Below are 15,898 nucleotides of genomic sequence, written 5' to 3' on the forward strand. Positions count from 1 at the left end.
ATTTACCTTAATATAAAATAATGTTGGTGAGATAATAAAGGCCTAATTTAATATGAAAATCATTATAGAAATTTCATATTAAAGTCAAATTTGATAGTTTAATTTAAAAATAAATCATCTTAAATTTAATATTATATTAATATTTATATTAGTAAAATGAAAATTCTATATAGCATTGGAGGAATTTAGTTTTTGGTGGGAGTCATGGAAATAAATCAAGTAATGTGGTTAAAAGTATTTCCTTAAATTAACCTTATTCATAATTCAACAAAAAAAAACTATTCATTAACAACCGATTTTAACAAAGGACAGAGAAACATGTTTGCACATAACATTTCACGGATCCAATCACAATTAACATCAAGACATGAAATTCATGAGCAAGTAATTGTAGATCTGAAAATCACTTTCAAGTACCTGCATCAAAAAAGAAAAAGGACAAAACCATAATTTTAACACTTGGAACGATCACAGCCACACATAAAAGTCTATCTATTCCTCGTGGAACACAGTTAAGTGGTTAAAAGTTAAGCTTAGGGAACGTAAGAGACACAGAACAGAGTCCCGACTCGTGACATAGCACGTGAAGAAGAAGAATCCAGTCACCAGAGCCGGATACTTCTCGAAAAAACCCGCCGGAGCAACCTTTGCTTCTCTGTGATAATAATTATTAAAAAATGAAAAAAATGAATGACATTAGTTAGGAGAGTGACGTGGTCGAGTTCGCTGAGTCAGAATGGATGAAACGAACCTCACCCAACGGAATCACTGCCCTCGGCCGGCGATGACGAGGCATGGCTGGAGGAGGAAGGCCTCCTTCTTCAGCGCTGGCGAGCAGAGCTTTGGGCGTAGCTGCCTCACCCAAAACAGGTTCCCGTCGTTCGCCATGGAGCCCACGGCCTTCACGGTGACGAGGGAGGGGCCGGCACCGACCTCCCGCGGTGGCTTGCGGAGGTGAGGGAGGGAGGACAAGGTTCCGGTGCGTGACCGCACTCGCGACTCCATGACGAGGAAGGAATAACAAAAATAAGAGAATGTGTCTATGTGAGAAAGAGATATGACTTTCTCGTTTTAGTGGCTCTCAGTTTTGTTCTTTCGGGGTTTAGGAAGAGGAAAGAGGCACGAGACGCGTTTTCTCGAGAAGGAGGGGAGAAGGCATTGTTGGAAAGAGGGAAGAGCATTGGAAAAAGGAAGAGTCATCAGCATTATTCAAATTTAAATTTTAAAACTGCACAAGTTTAAAGACGGTTTTTCTCGAAACCGTATTTGAATACTATAAAATAAAGGCGGTTTGGTAAAACCGTCTTTGAAATGTTGTCAATATTTACAAAACTGCCATTACCCCAAACAAAAGTGGTTTTGTAAGGACCCACTTTAAATGCGTGTTGTGAAATGCGTTATTTCTAGTAGTCAGAGTCTTAAGGCACATATTTTTATTTTTGAATTTCATAATTATCTTTAAATTATTTTGTTTGCAAATAATTATGCTTAAATTATTATATGTGCAAGTAAATGTGAGGCTAACACATAAGAAAAAATAGTGGAGGAGACAAAAGAAGGTTATTATTTATAATTGACAAAGATATTTATTCAAAAGGATTAAATGTGACTTTGGTCCCATATTTTGTTTACTGTGCAAATTTTTTGTTCCTCTATTTTAAAATAGAGATGTTTGATCCATAATTTAAGAAATCCATGATTTTAATCCTCTATTTCAAAATAGAGACATGTGGTCATCTTATTTTAGAATATTTATAATTTTAGTCAAATCTTCAATTTTATCTATGATTTATTTCTTTTATTTTGATACTATTAAACCTTAGACCTAACATATTCAAGATCAAATCAAAATTATAATGTAAGAAATAAAACATAGATAAAATTGAAGATTTAACCAAAATTACATTTTTTTAAAAGAAAATTTGAGAACCAAAATTGAGTTTTCTAAAATTGAATGACCACAAGTATTTATTTTAAAATATAGGGATTAATTATGATTTTTTTTAAAATATAGGGACCAAATTAAATATCGCTATTTTAAAATGAAAAGATCAAAATTATAGATTAAGAAAAAAGAAATATCAAACTTACATATAAGCCTATTTAAAATTATGTATAAAATATTTTTAGCAATTTCATATTGATTACCGGCAATTAGGTTTTTTTTATTACTTGCATCCATTAATAAACAATTAGTTTAATAATAATAATAATAATAATAATAATAATAATAATTATAATACGCATGCAGTGAAAAAGGTAAAATGTATAATTATTATAAATTGTTGAGGGTGACTTTAAATAACTTGGTGTTAGTATATGATGTCTTTGTATTGAAAAGACACTTTGCATACTCCTTTTACACCTTATACCTAAACTTGTTTTATTTCATTTAATGGAATTAATCTTTTGATCTTATTATTTTTTATTTGTTTTTTGTGTGAATGTATCCCTTGTGCATTTTTTTTTCAGATTTTCATTTTAATTTAATTTTTTTTTTTGCTTAATTATATTGATGTGAGTCATCAACAAAGGAAGAGAGAGATGAAAAATATTGGGGTTGCCTTAGAAAAATATTTTCTTTTATCTAAAATATGTCTAAATGAATAATTGATAGACAAAATAATGTGTCTATTACTTAATTTAATTAAAATAATTGTATGACCGTAAATTAAAATAATTTAAAATCAAATATCTCTACTTAAAAGTAACGGTATTTAATTATTTTCAGCTGCAAAATTAGTTAGCAGAATTTAATACTACATAAAAAATAAATTTTTTTAATATATATAAAATTTGATCAAAGCTATATTTTTATAAAATAGTAAAAAAAGTATAAATTTATAAGTATTTAGAATTATCTAAAAAAAAGTAATTGAATGACCGTTAATTTAAAATTAAAATAATTTTAAAATAAAAGACCCCCACTTAAAAGTAGCGGTTTTAAATTATTCTAAGTAGGAAAAATAGTTAATTTTTTTAAGCAATTAGTTAATGATAAGTAGCAAGAATCTATTTTCGTAAAAAAATAAAAAAATTGATCCATTGAAATGCAATTGAATTATTGTTGTAAACAAAATGCAATTTAAATTTCATCAGAAAAGGACACCAATATTAAAGTTAGGTTTCAATATAAAAATATAATTTTTTAACGACAATTTAAAAATATATAGTTAAAAATGTTATTTCATATAAAAAAATATTTTTATTGTAATTAGGAACTCTTACTTTAGTTGATTAAGCTTTTATTTTAAATAACTATTTAAATTACTATGTTACATGATATATAATTAATTTTTATTTTTCCAATTTATCGTATTTTATAAATCATAGTCTACCATATATATAATTAACTTTATATCTATAATGTATACCAACAATTCATTAGAAAAATATATACAGTTAATTAATAATTAAAATTTAATATTTTAATCATAAATTATTCATAATATCTATTTAAAAATATTTATATATTTAAATTTTATTCTAAAAATATTCATAAACAATATTTAATTACCTACATGACAAAGGTCACCCATTCTAGTATTAGAAGAAGAAGAAAAAAAGTTTTATTTGCAAAAAGGCCATAACATCGATCATATTTGATGGATTGAATTTAACAACAAACTGCAGTATTTAATCACGACTTAATTGCAACCTGAATTAGTTTATATTCTATTTATTTATATAATTTAGTTTCAACAAAAGTACCTAATAAATTTCCCACCTAGGGCCTGTAGCTCAGTTGAATGAGCATAATATAAGTAATCAAATACAACAATCCAACATTTATTAAAACTCAAAAACATATTTAAGTCAATAAAAAAATAACAAAACAAATGATGGCTATGTCATACTTTTGGTCGGTCAACATTTATATATGCATAAAACCAAAAAAGCAAAGAGGTTCACGCGTTTACTTCTTGATTAAAATACTTGTGAAATCAAAACATTGACTTGATTTAATAATTAAAATACAACAATTCCTCAATTGCACAAGTTTGCACCTATCACTTCGTTAACATTGGCACGAGGAGGTTCAGTGTTCTGATCAATTTTGCAAAACAAGAGAAGAAATGGCCTTAGCTATGGTGGGAGAGGCACTTATCTCTGCTTCTGTGGAGATCTTATTAAACAGGATAGCTTCAACAGAATTTCGAGATTTCTTCTTCATCACAGAGCTGAATGTTTCTGAGTTGGATGAGGTAAAGATAAAGCTGTTAGCACTTAATGTTGTACTCAATGATGCTGAGGAGAAGCATATAACTGTGAAAGCATGGGTTGATGAATTGAAAGATGTTGTCTATGACGCAGAAGATTTGTTGGATGCAATCAACACAGAATCCTTAGGAAGCAAGGTCAAGGGAGAATCTACAAAGTTTACTAGTCAGGTCAGATCATTACTTTCTTCTCGCTTTACAAAATTCCATAGGAGCATGAATTCCAAGCTTGAAGCAATATCTAGAAGGCTAGAACATTTTGTGAAACAAAAAGATATTCTTGGTTTGCAAAGTGTTTCTAGGAGAGTCTCTTGTAGAACAGCTACAGATTCATTGATTGAATCTGTTGTTGTGGCAAGAGAGGATGAGAAAGAGAAGCTACTAAACATGCTTCTATCTGATGGTGACAACAAGAATAATAATAACATAGAAGTGATCACAATATTGGGCATGGGAGGTCTGGGAAAAACAACCCTTGCTCAATGCCTTTTATAATGACAATGAAGTACAAGATCATTTTGATTTGACAGCTTGGGCATGGGTGTCAGATGATTTTGATGTTTTTAGGTTAACGAAGAAAATCGTTGAGTCTCTTACTATGAAGGATTGTCATAATACTAATCTTGATGTTCTTCGTGTTGAATTAAAGAATAACTTAAGAGAGAAGAAATTTTTGCTTGTGCTTGATGACCTTTGGAATGACAAGTATAGTGACTGGCATCACCTAACAACTCCTTTCAGTAGCGGGAAAAAGGGAAGTAAGATCATTGTTACAACCCGACAACAAAGAGTTGCAAAGGTCACGCATACATTTCCCATCTGTGAGTTGAAACCTCTTACTGATGAAAATTGTTGGCGAATACTAGCTAGACATGCATTTGGAAATGATGGTTATGACAAATATCCAAACCTAGAAGAAATTGGTAGGAAAATTGCAAGAAAATGCAATGGCCTAGCTACCATTAGCTGCTAAAACATTGGGAGGCCTTTTGCGATCAAATGTCGATGTCGGGGAATGGAATAAAATTCTGAACAGCAACTTATGGGCACATGATGATGTTTTACCAGCTTTACGCATAAGTTATCTTCATCTGCCAGCATTTATGAAAAGATGTTTTGCATATTGTTCAATTTTTCCGAGACAACATTTGTTGGATAGGAAGGAATTGATTTTGTTATGGATGGCTGAAGGCTTTCTACAACAGCCTCATGGAGAGAAACCAATGGAATTAGCTGGCGCAGAATGCTTTGATGAATTATTATTTAGATCTTTAATTGAAAAAGACAAGACTAAAGCAAAGGAGAAGTTCAGAATGCATAACCTCATTTATGATTTAGCTAAACTAGTATCTGGAAAATGTTATTGCTACTTTGAAAGTGGTGAAATCCCAGGAACTGTTCGCCATTTAGCATTTCTTACAAAGTGGTGTGATGTCTCTAGAAGATTTGAGGGTTTGTATGACATGAACTCTCTGAGGACCTTTCGACCCCAACCCCGATATCCAGATTTTGAAAGTTACTTGACCAAGATGGTATCACATATATGGTTGCCAAAACTAAGATGTTTGCGAATATTGTCATTGTGTCAATACACCAATATCACTGAGCTGCCTGATTCAATAGGCTATTTGGTGCTTTTGCAGTATCTTGACCTTTCCTATACTTCTATCAAAAGGTTGCCTGATGCAACTTTCAAGCTTTACAAATTGCAGACTCTGAAATTAACAAATTGTAAATTTCTTACTCATCTTCCTAGACAGATAGGAAATTTGGTCAATTTACGCCACCTTGATATTAGTGGCACAACTTTGGTGGAAATGCATGTAACATTCCATTTTGTTCGTAAATAAAATTTTAGAGAATAATGATGTTTTATAAATAAATAAATAAATAAAAATAGATATGATAAAATAATGATTTGAGAAAAAATAAAAAGGATATGTTATTATTCATATGATAGAGAATAAAATAGAGTTTCTTTTATTTATAAAATAATAAAAATAAATAAATAGAGTAAATAATAGGTCGTGAATACCCTTAGCTATAAATAGCAACATAATAGGTCAGTTTTGAGACGGACTCCTCAATCTCCTTTATCTTTTAATTTCATTTTTTCTCTCTTCCTCAAAACTCTTTCTTTTTCCCGTAAGCCGCCAAACCTGTCTCAGAAAAATGATGATCTCAGGCTCATTCACCGTTGGATCATCGTGAAATTTAAACAGCATGTTTGCAACCCAATTCCGAGCATTCTCACCGTTGTGAATTATGATATCGTGTCTGAGCTAAGAGAAATACCCTTCGCATTGTAGCATTTTCCTTTCCCGCAGAAACCCAGAGCTGTCTCGGTAAAACTACGATCCCCGTTTTGTTAACCGTTGGATTGTCCTGAAATTTTGATATCTTGTGTGAAATTCAATTGCGCACACCTTCACCGTTGAGATTTGCGAAATCATATTCATGAAGGGAGAAAAAGTAATCACACGAAGATAGTACAAATGGAGGCTTCAATCTCTTCTCATTCTCTCTAACGTTTGGGAATCCTATCAGAGCAACCAGAGGAAGAAATTGAGGAATCTTAGGAACTTGCTAGAGATGCCGCTATTGCTTTCGGAAGACATGAGTCCGCTTAGAGGTAAGGGATGAGTTATTCACAATTGGAGATTAGTGAGAACATGTGTAGGGATCCTTAAAATATTAAATTGGGGTTTTATTTTAGAATGTTTATTAAATTGTAATTTTTCCTTTATAATTATAAATAAAATATTGATGTTCTGATGAGAAATGCTTGATAAATTGTGTTCTTGATATTTGTATATTTTGACCTATGATTTTGATATAATTGTGTAATATTATTTGAGGGGTTTTAGTCCCCAGGTTGTGATAGTCTTTTGTATAAATTGTTATATTGAGGATATGAAATGATAATTCAAATTGTGAGTATGTGGTGAATTGAACATGTGATGAATGACGGAATACATGTATATTGAGATGTGTATTGTGTTGTGAGCTATGAATTGTGCAATCACACAACTGTAAGACCCTGTAAGGGTGACGAGTTTTACGTGACGAGTATCGTGATGAGATCTATTGTGGAAAACCGACGAGTTTAATCACAAGCACGATGAGTTAAAATGATTTTGAAAATAATTAAGTAGTTGTGTGTATTGCATAGTTCGTAGGTAAAGTGAATATGATTCATAAGGTGTAATAACATGCTATTTTGAGATTATATCATTGTAATTGAGATTGAGTGTATGTGATAAACCGAGTATGCACGTGATTGAGATGTTGTGTGTATCGATATGTTGTGTGCATTGAGTTGTAAACTATGGATTGTACAATCACACGACTTTAAGACCCTTTAAGGGCGGTGAGTTAATGCTAAGACCCTTTAAGGGCGACGAGTTAAAACTATTTTGAGAACAATTGAGGATTTGTGTGTTTTGTACAGTTCATAGATAGAGTCTGTGCGCTAAAATGTTTTCTGGGTTGGACCTGAATCAGGAGGGAGAGGCCCTGACGGATTCTTCGGAGTGTAGGCCTTGGGGGTCACACGATTTGAGTGCTCCTTTAAGCCTATGTTGATCCCATATGGTTGGAGCATTCTCGCAAAACACTGTGACCCTAACTGGTCTCCCTATGATATTACCTAGTGAGAGTGACTTGACTTGTTAGTGTGTGGTTTGTCTTGTCAAGTACTCCTAGGCGCCCGACGAGGTTTTTCACTGACATGGTACCACATTGCATATAGGATTGAGTCTTAACATAACTGTTGCATACGCTTGCTAATTGTTTATTATGAAAATTGATGTGTTATTATAGCTTGATCGGAGTGTGGGATTCTTGTGTAATATGATTGATGATTGAAAAGTGAATTTTGAATGACAACGTGGTGAAATTACGTGAGCTATGTTTAAGCAAGCGGTATCTCATTTATATAATATGTATATTTAATTGTCTTGTTTCTCTATTAGCTAGGAATGTGATAACTCACTCCCTATGTGTTGTTGTGTTTGGATCCTGTGATGATCTTGAACTTGTGTTCGGGGGAGCAGATGAATAGGTGGATGACTATGAAGAACCTCATGCTAGAGGACACGAGAACACAACATTCTGATAGGGTGGGACATTAGGATATAGGTTCTATATTAATTGTATGAAGCTTAGACGACCTTGTTTGAGTCGAGATTACTCTTTTGACTCCATTATTATTTATTTAGACAAGTTTGAATATGATGTAGAAGAAAATGAATGTGAGCCTTTTTCCACTTTGAAAGACTTGTTTAAAAAAATGTTTTAAAAATACTTTTAATTAATATTTGAATTTTTATTCCTTTATTAGTATATATGTGAGGGGTAGAGGGTGTCACATTTTAGTGGTATCAGAGCAGGTCGAACCTTTCGGCCAGTGTGTTATGTGCTTACCATATTCTGGTGTGCACTCTATGTGGTTACTTATGACTAGTTTTGTTGAACGTGCTTGAATTATTAATTATATTTTACTTTACATGATTAAATGAGATTGAATGATGCTTGTGATGTGCGTTGCATCCTTAATGTCTGTTATACCATAATTCCATTGTTGAGTCATGAGTTATGAGACTGACCATGTCTACAATTCGTGAAGTGCGGTAGGATGTCATGGCAAGTTGTTAAGTGATACAAGTGGACTTGAAAACTTGATGTGTGTGGTAATGTTGTCAAAAACCTTGAACTTGCAGGTGTGTTATGAATTAATGCGTTTAATCAATGTGTTAGCATGTGTTGACTAATTCTTTTTTCTTTCTTTGTGTGTGACCATTAGTGTGGTTGTTGTAACTTGTGATTCCTTAAATACACTCTTGGTGACTGTTCAATTCTTACTTCTTATACGTATGTGATATACTTGTTATAGAAATCTTATAATTCTAAGTATGCTTGTAGTATAATGTTCTGCCTTAATTGCATAGACAATATAGTTGTTTATGAATTCTTTCTTTTAGCGATGCTAATACTCTATTGTTCGATGACTCATCGAGATATAATTATTAAGGAATACTCTTTCGACTGTACCTTTCCGTTCTAGTACAATCCATTTTCCGTTGTGTTGCTTGCTTAAGTCAAGTAATTTGATTACACTTGAAAATTTGAGTATAATTCATTCTTTGTGTTATAAGCCTACATCAAACAATTGGATTACTGATGTTTCTGTCATAATCAAGCGATTGTTAACGTCTTTATATGGGTGTACATTATCGTCATGTTTTCGTTTATAGAATTCATTTGGAATATCTATGGTTGATTCTGGATGAGTAATCCTTATTTAAAATTATTGTCTCCTAATTAATCGGGTGCTCATCTTGTTATTGGTTACTCATCTTCCAATCATGTCTTGTTAAACTGCTTGATATATTGTGATGTTGTTATTTTTGTTATGAATAGAGAAAGACCCACTCTTGTTAATCACATTAAGGTGTTCCTGTAAATGCAACCTTCTCCCACTGATCCTCGTAAAAGATCCAACACATGTTGGTCAACTGTGCAATGTTGTGAATATCATGACAATTCACCATCATCTTTACTTCTGGTTAGAGGCCATTGAAAAATTTCACACATTTGGACCTCTCCCCAGCTTCTCCCTGATAATGAGGAAAATACCTTACGAGGTTCTCAAATCTCGCTGCATACTCTTCCACCGACATACTCCCCTATTTCAGCTCGAGGAACTCTCATTCCTATTCTTCACATCTTCTGGAAAATACATCTCCAGAAAAGTTTGTCTGAAGGTCCCTGATGTGTCCTTATTTTCTCCTATTTCTTAACCCTTTTTGTCACCATTTTAATTACTGATTAGCCTTAATTATCAAATTAATTATGCAGTTTTATCATTTGGGCCTACTTGACTAATTTTGTGTTTTTAATTTAATTTCAGGAGAATTATAAGTAACTGGGTTTGAATCCGGAATTGGGCTTGGACTTAAAGAGAGCAGACAATTTTATTTTATCAAATCTTATCTTATCCAGATTTTATTTCATCTAGATTTTATTTCGTCTAGATTTTATTCCATCCAATCTTATCTTATCTTGTCCAAATTTTATTCCATCCAATCTTATCTTGTCCAGATTTTATTTTATTTATGGGCTTGGACTTAAAATAGATTTGTAAGCTTTGGGGCTGAGGACCTATATAACAGCACCAGGGTTTTAGTTTAGAGAGTTTTTTTTTGGAGAGGAGAATAATTCTATGGTTTTAGAATTCCAGTTTTTGCTGTTCATGCGTACTGTTCGCGTAGAATAAAATTTGTTTTCTGCAATTTCATTTCTGCTTCAATCTACAATTTCATTTTCTACTGATTAATGGAAGGCTAAGTCTCCAGCATTGTTTTCTCTTGAGGATCAAGCACAACTCTCTTTGAGGTTTTGTTATTACTATTGAATTCTGATCAGTTTTTCCTCTTCACCAATTACTTTGTATTTGTTGCTATTAATCCATGCATGCTTAGTGCTTGATTAATTGTCTTTGCGCTTAATTTACGTTCATGCTTAATGATTAGTTTCGTTCATGATTAATTGGTGTATGTGTTGCTTAATCACATAATGACAACCTTATGTTAATTTTCGCTTAGTAATTTAATTTAGGGTTGGATTAAGTGGTTGAACTGATTAAGGATAAATTCTCGTAACCCAGGATAAGAGACTTGCTTGTGAATCACGGGGAAACAACATGTTTTAATTCTATCATTTTCTAATTCAAATTTGCTTGCTGTTTAATTTACAAAAACAAACAACCCCCCCCAATTCGTTACTGTTTTATTACTATCTGTTATGAACGTTTGGTTGACCATTGCTTGTTGGGAGACGACCTAGGATCACTTCCTAGATACTGCATTTTTAATGTTTATTTGATTCGGGTACGGTCTCGATCAAATTTGGCGCCGTTGCTAGGGAGCAGTGGGCCAAAGGTTCATAATAGTGTTTAGTTTTTTTTTTTGTGTGTAGCTCTGTCGTTTAGGTTGTGAGTGTGTGTTGTTTTGTTTTGAGTAGCGTTCTATTTTGCATTTGAGTCGCGTTTCCTGTTTAGCGACTGTTTCAATTTTGTGTAATGCTTTGAATAGTGATTAGCGACTGATTTTGCAATTTAATTGGCAATTTTTGTTTTGATAGTTAGAGTTGTTATTTTTGGCTGATTTTTTGTGTGGTAGTTTGTTTTGGTCCATATTTTGTGTGAAAAATACCAGAAGCACTTGGTGTGGCTGAATTTGAGAGAGGCAAAAATTTTGGGGACTTGTTTTTAGCAAAACTTAAAACGGCCATAATTTTTGCTTCGGCTATCAAAATGACTATTATTTTATGCATTTGGGGTAGAAGAAAATTTCCCATGCCAATGGCAACTGACCTATGGTATAGGTCAGTTGCCGTATTAAACTTGAAAAATCAGCCGTTTACTAAGTTTTCTTTATTTTTTTAGTATTATTGTCTTATTTTTCTAAACTTTCCTTAGGCAGTTTTCATAGTTAGACTTTGAATTTTTGTCTGAAAATTTTTGTGCTATCTTTTCATGATTTTAGGGTGTTGCTCACAAAATTTCAGCTCATTTGGATATCGTTTGACTATAGTTGTAGTTTTAACCCTCCCCTGGTGCTTATTTGAGAACACATTATTTGTTGTATATAGTGCATGACTAGGGGCAATCCAGGTGATTTACAACCCTTCAATCCTAAAATAGACAGAACCTTTCATAGATTAGTTAGGCATAGTGTGCATCCTGATCATTCTATGCATTTTGAGCATTCTGAGTATTTTGTTGCTGGTGATTCTGAATATTCTGATTTTGAGCATTCAATTACTAATTTTCATACTAAGAACATGGCTCAACCTCCACCTCGTGAGAGGACTCTTAGGGAGATGGCTGCACCTAATTTCACTTATGAAAACTTGTGCATTCAATATCCTGATGAGGGTGTTCCATATGTTCTCAAGACTAGACTAATACATTTGCTGCCCAAGTTTCATGGTCTTGCAGGTGAAGGATCCTCATAAGCATCTTAAGGAGTTCCATATTGTTTGTTCCACCATGAAGCCCCCTGATGTCCAAGAAGATCATATCTTGCTAAAGGCTTTTCCTTATTCTCTAGAGGCAGTGGCAAAAGATTGGCTATACTACCATGCTCCTAGGTCCATTTTCAACTGGGATGACCTTAAGAGGGTGTTCTTGGAGAAATTCTTCCTTGCATCTAGGACCACTGCCATCAAAAAAGACATTTCGGGCATCAAGCAACTTAGTGGAGAGAGCTTGTATGAGTACTGGGAAAGATTCAAGAAATTGTTTGCAAGCTGTCCTCACCACCAGATTTCTGAGCAACTCCTTCTGCAATATTTCTATGAGGGACGTAGCAACATGGAGAGGAGCTCTTGGTGATATGACTCCTGCTAAGGCTAGGAATTTGATTGAGAAGATGGCTTCCAACTCCCAACAATTCGATGTAAGAAATGATGCTATTGTCCTTAGAGGAGTCCATGAGGTGGCCACAGATTCATCTTCATCTGCTGAAAATAAAAAGCTTGAGGGAAAACTTGATGCCTTAGTCAACCTAGTAACTCAGCTTGCCATGAATCAGAAATCTGCACCTGTTGCAAGAGTCTGTGGTCTATGTTCTTCTGTAGATCACCATACAGATCTTTGTCCTTCTTTGCAGGAATCTGGAGTCAATGAGCAACCTGAAGGTTATGCTGCAAACATTTATAATAGACCCTCTCAGCAGCAAAACCAACAACAGCAGAATAATTATGATCTTTCAAGCAACAGATACAATCCAGGTTGGAGAAATCATCCAAATCTGAGATGGGCAAGTCCTCCACAACAACAACAGCCTGTCCTTCCTTTCCAGAATGCTGCTGGTCCAATCAAGCCATATGTTCCTCCTCCAATACAGCAGCAGCCACAACAAAGACAACAAGCAACTGAGGCTCCTCCTCAACCTTCCTTAGAAGAGTTAGTGAGGCAAATGACTGTCCAGAATATGCAATGTCAGCAAGAGACAAGAGCCTCCATTCAGAGTCTGACAAATCAGATGGGGCAGATGGCTACTCAGTTGAACCAAGCTCAGTCCCAAAATTCTGACAAATTACCTTCATAAACTTTGCAGAATCCGAAAAATATGAGTGCCAACACCTTGAGGTCTGGCAACCAAATTCAAGTGCCTCCACCAGTAGCAGCACCTGCACCTGAACCTGTCAAGCTTCATTCTACACCTGAAAAAGAGGATGAGATAGTTGCATAAAAGAGAAAGCTTCCTAACAAAAATTTTCATGCAAGTGGACCTTCCAGTAATTCTGACTTATCACAGCCTCTTCTCCCTCTTCCATTCCCACCTAGAGCAATTCCAAACAAAAAAATGGAAGAAGCGGAAAAGGAGATCTTGGAGACCTTCAGGAAAGTAGAAGTGAACATACCTCTGCTAGATGCCATCAAGCAGATTCCAAGATATGCCAAGTTTCTAAAGGAGTTGTGCACCCACAAAAGGAAGCTCAAAGACAATGAAAGGATTAGCATAGGCAGAAATGTGTCAGCATTGATAGGTAAATTTGTTCCTCACATTCCTGAGAATGCCATGCTAGATCTAGGAGCATCAGTTAGTGTCTTGCCTTTGTCCATTTTCAATTCTTTATCTCTTGGACCTTTGCAATCTACATATGTGGTGACTCATTTGGCAAATAGAAGTGTTGCTTACCCCGTAGGTTTCATAGAGGATGTGCTGGTTCGGGTTGGTGAACTTATTTTTCCTGTTGATTTTTATGTTCTTAACATGGAAGAGGTATTTTCCCAAGGTTTAGTTCCAATTATTTTAGGTAGGCCATTTATGAAAACAGCCTGAACCAAGATAGATGTTTATGTTGGCACATTGTCTATGGAATTTGGTGATATTGTTGTTCATTTTAACATTCTTGATGCCATGAAACATCCATCTAAGGATCATTCTGTTTTTCGTGCTGAGATAATTGATCAGATTATTGATGATTATATGTTTGATTTTGATTTTGTTCTTCGTGGTAGGAAACATCCGATTTTATTTGATATGCATACTTTTCATTCCTTATGCATTGAATCTGAATCTGAGTTTGAATTTGATCCTGTATCTGATTTTTATGTTGAGAGTGAATTTGAATTTGAGTCTGGTTCTGATTTTCCGGGTGTTGTACCTCTTGATGTTTATTTTTTAGAGTCAAAATGCACTAACCATGTTGCAGGAAGTTCATATACTTCTGACTTGCTTTATGAGGTACAGGCTGAGAAACCTTCCTCTTCTCCTACCCTGGTTCCTCCGACTGTTCAGCCACCACCCACATTAGAGTTGAAGCCCTTACCTGCAACCCTCAAATATGCTTACTTGGAGGACAAGGAAAAATTTCCAGTGATCATCTCTGCCTCCCTTGCTGCTGAGCAAGAGGAGAAGTTGTTGCTAGTTCTCAAGAAGCACAAGAAATCCATTGGATGGACTTTAGCAGACATTCCTGGTATTAGCCCATCTACCTGCATGCATAGGATACTTTTAGAGGATGGAGCTAAGCCAGTGAGACAGCCACAATGGCGACTCAACCCCGTCATTCTAGATGTGGTGAAAAAAGGAAGTGACCAAGCACTTACAAGCTGGAATCATCTACCCCATTTCTGACAATCAGTGGGTGAGTCTAGTCCAAGTGGCTCCTAAGAAGACAGACCTCACAGTGATCAAGAATGAGAGGGATGAGCTTATCCCCACAAGAGTGCAGAACAACTGGCGAGTCTGCAATGATTATAGGAGGCTGAACCAGGTAACCAGAAAAGATCATTTTCCTCTGCCATTCATTGATCAAATGCTTGAGCACTTGGCAAGTAAGTCTCATTACTATTTTCTTGATGGTTTTTTTGGTTATTTACAAATTCATATTGCTCCTGAGGATCAAGAAAAGACCACATTCACCTGTCCCTTTGGCACTTTTTCCTATAGGAGGATGCCCTTTGGCCTATGCAACGCCCCTGGTACCTTCCAGCGGTGCATGCTTAGCATTTTCAGTGACTTTTTAGAGAGTTGCATAGAGGTGTTTATGGATGATTTTACTGTTTATGAATCCTCTTTTGATACATGTTTGGATAGTCTGGATAGAGTTCTTAGTAGATGCATTGAAACTAACCTTGTGCTGAATTTTGAAAAATGTCACTTCATGGTAGAACAAGGTATAGTTTTAGGGCATATCATTTCCAGTAGGGGCATAGAGGTAGACCCTGCAAAAATAGATGTTATTTCACAATTGCCTTACCCCTCTTGCGTGTGAGAGGTTCGTTCTTTTCTTGGTCATGCAGAGTTTTATAGGCGTTTTATCAAGGATTTTAGCAAAGTGGCCCTTCCACTATCCAATCTACTACAAAAGAAGGTGGAGTTTGATTTTGATGACCGGTGCAAAGAGGCTTTTGATTGCCTCAAGCGTGCGGTGACTACCACCCCTATCATTTAGGCACCTGATTGGACAGCCCCATTTGAGTTAATGTGTGATGCATCCAATTACACATTGGGGGCTGTCCTTGCTTAAAAGATTGATAAGATGCCTCAGGTGATCTACTACGCTTCCAGAACTTTGGATGCTACTCAAGCAAATTACACTACCACAGAGAAAGAGCTATTAGTGATAGTTTTTGCTCTTGAAAAATTTTGTTCATATTT

At 34.7% G+C, this 15,898-nt stretch overlaps 1 protein-coding gene, 1 long non-coding RNA gene and 1 other non-coding gene across 4 annotated transcripts; 1 reads left to right on the forward strand and 2 right to left on the reverse strand.

The window, feature by feature from the left end:
* Window positions 1-296: 296 nt before the first annotated feature.
* On the reverse strand, window positions 297-1,363 carry LOC100779205 (uncharacterized). The gene is made up of 2 exons (XR_420213.4): window positions 752-1,363; window positions 297-655 (listed from the first exon to the last, which is right to left on the reverse strand). It is a non-coding gene; the product is annotated as an uncharacterized lncRNA (long non-coding RNA).
* A 2,621-nt stretch (window positions 1,364-3,984) lies between these two features.
* On the forward strand, window positions 3,985-10,178 carry LOC102663844 (putative disease resistance RPP13-like protein 1). 2 transcript variants are annotated; one of them, XM_041013607.1, is made up of 2 exons: window positions 3,985-4,391; window positions 10,132-10,178. In XM_041013607.1, exons 1-2 carry the CDS (start codon window positions 4,077-4,079, stop codon window positions 10,144-10,146), a joined length of 330 nt encoding a protein of 109 aa, XP_040869541.1. In that variant the 5' UTR covers window positions 3,985-4,076; the 3' UTR covers window positions 10,147-10,178. The 2 variants fall into 2 exon arrangements, with proteins under 2 accessions (XP_040869541.1, XP_014627861.3); XM_014772375.3 differs by lacking the exon at window positions 10,132-10,178 and having other exon boundaries at window positions 3,985-6,079.
* A 2,266-nt stretch (window positions 10,179-12,444) lies between these two features.
* Window positions 12,445-12,551, reverse strand: LOC113000825 (small nucleolar RNA R71). The gene has a single exon (XR_003266146.1). It is a non-coding gene; the product is annotated as a small nucleolar RNA R71 (small nucleolar RNA).
* Window positions 12,552-15,898: the final 3,347 nt, after the last annotated feature.

The sequence above is a fragment of the Glycine max genome, chromosome 20, assembly GCF_000004515.6.
Source record: "Glycine max cultivar Williams 82 chromosome 20, Glycine_max_v4.0, whole genome shotgun sequence".
NCBI classification, from domain to species: domain Eukaryota; kingdom Viridiplantae; phylum Streptophyta; class Magnoliopsida; order Fabales; family Fabaceae; genus Glycine; species Glycine max.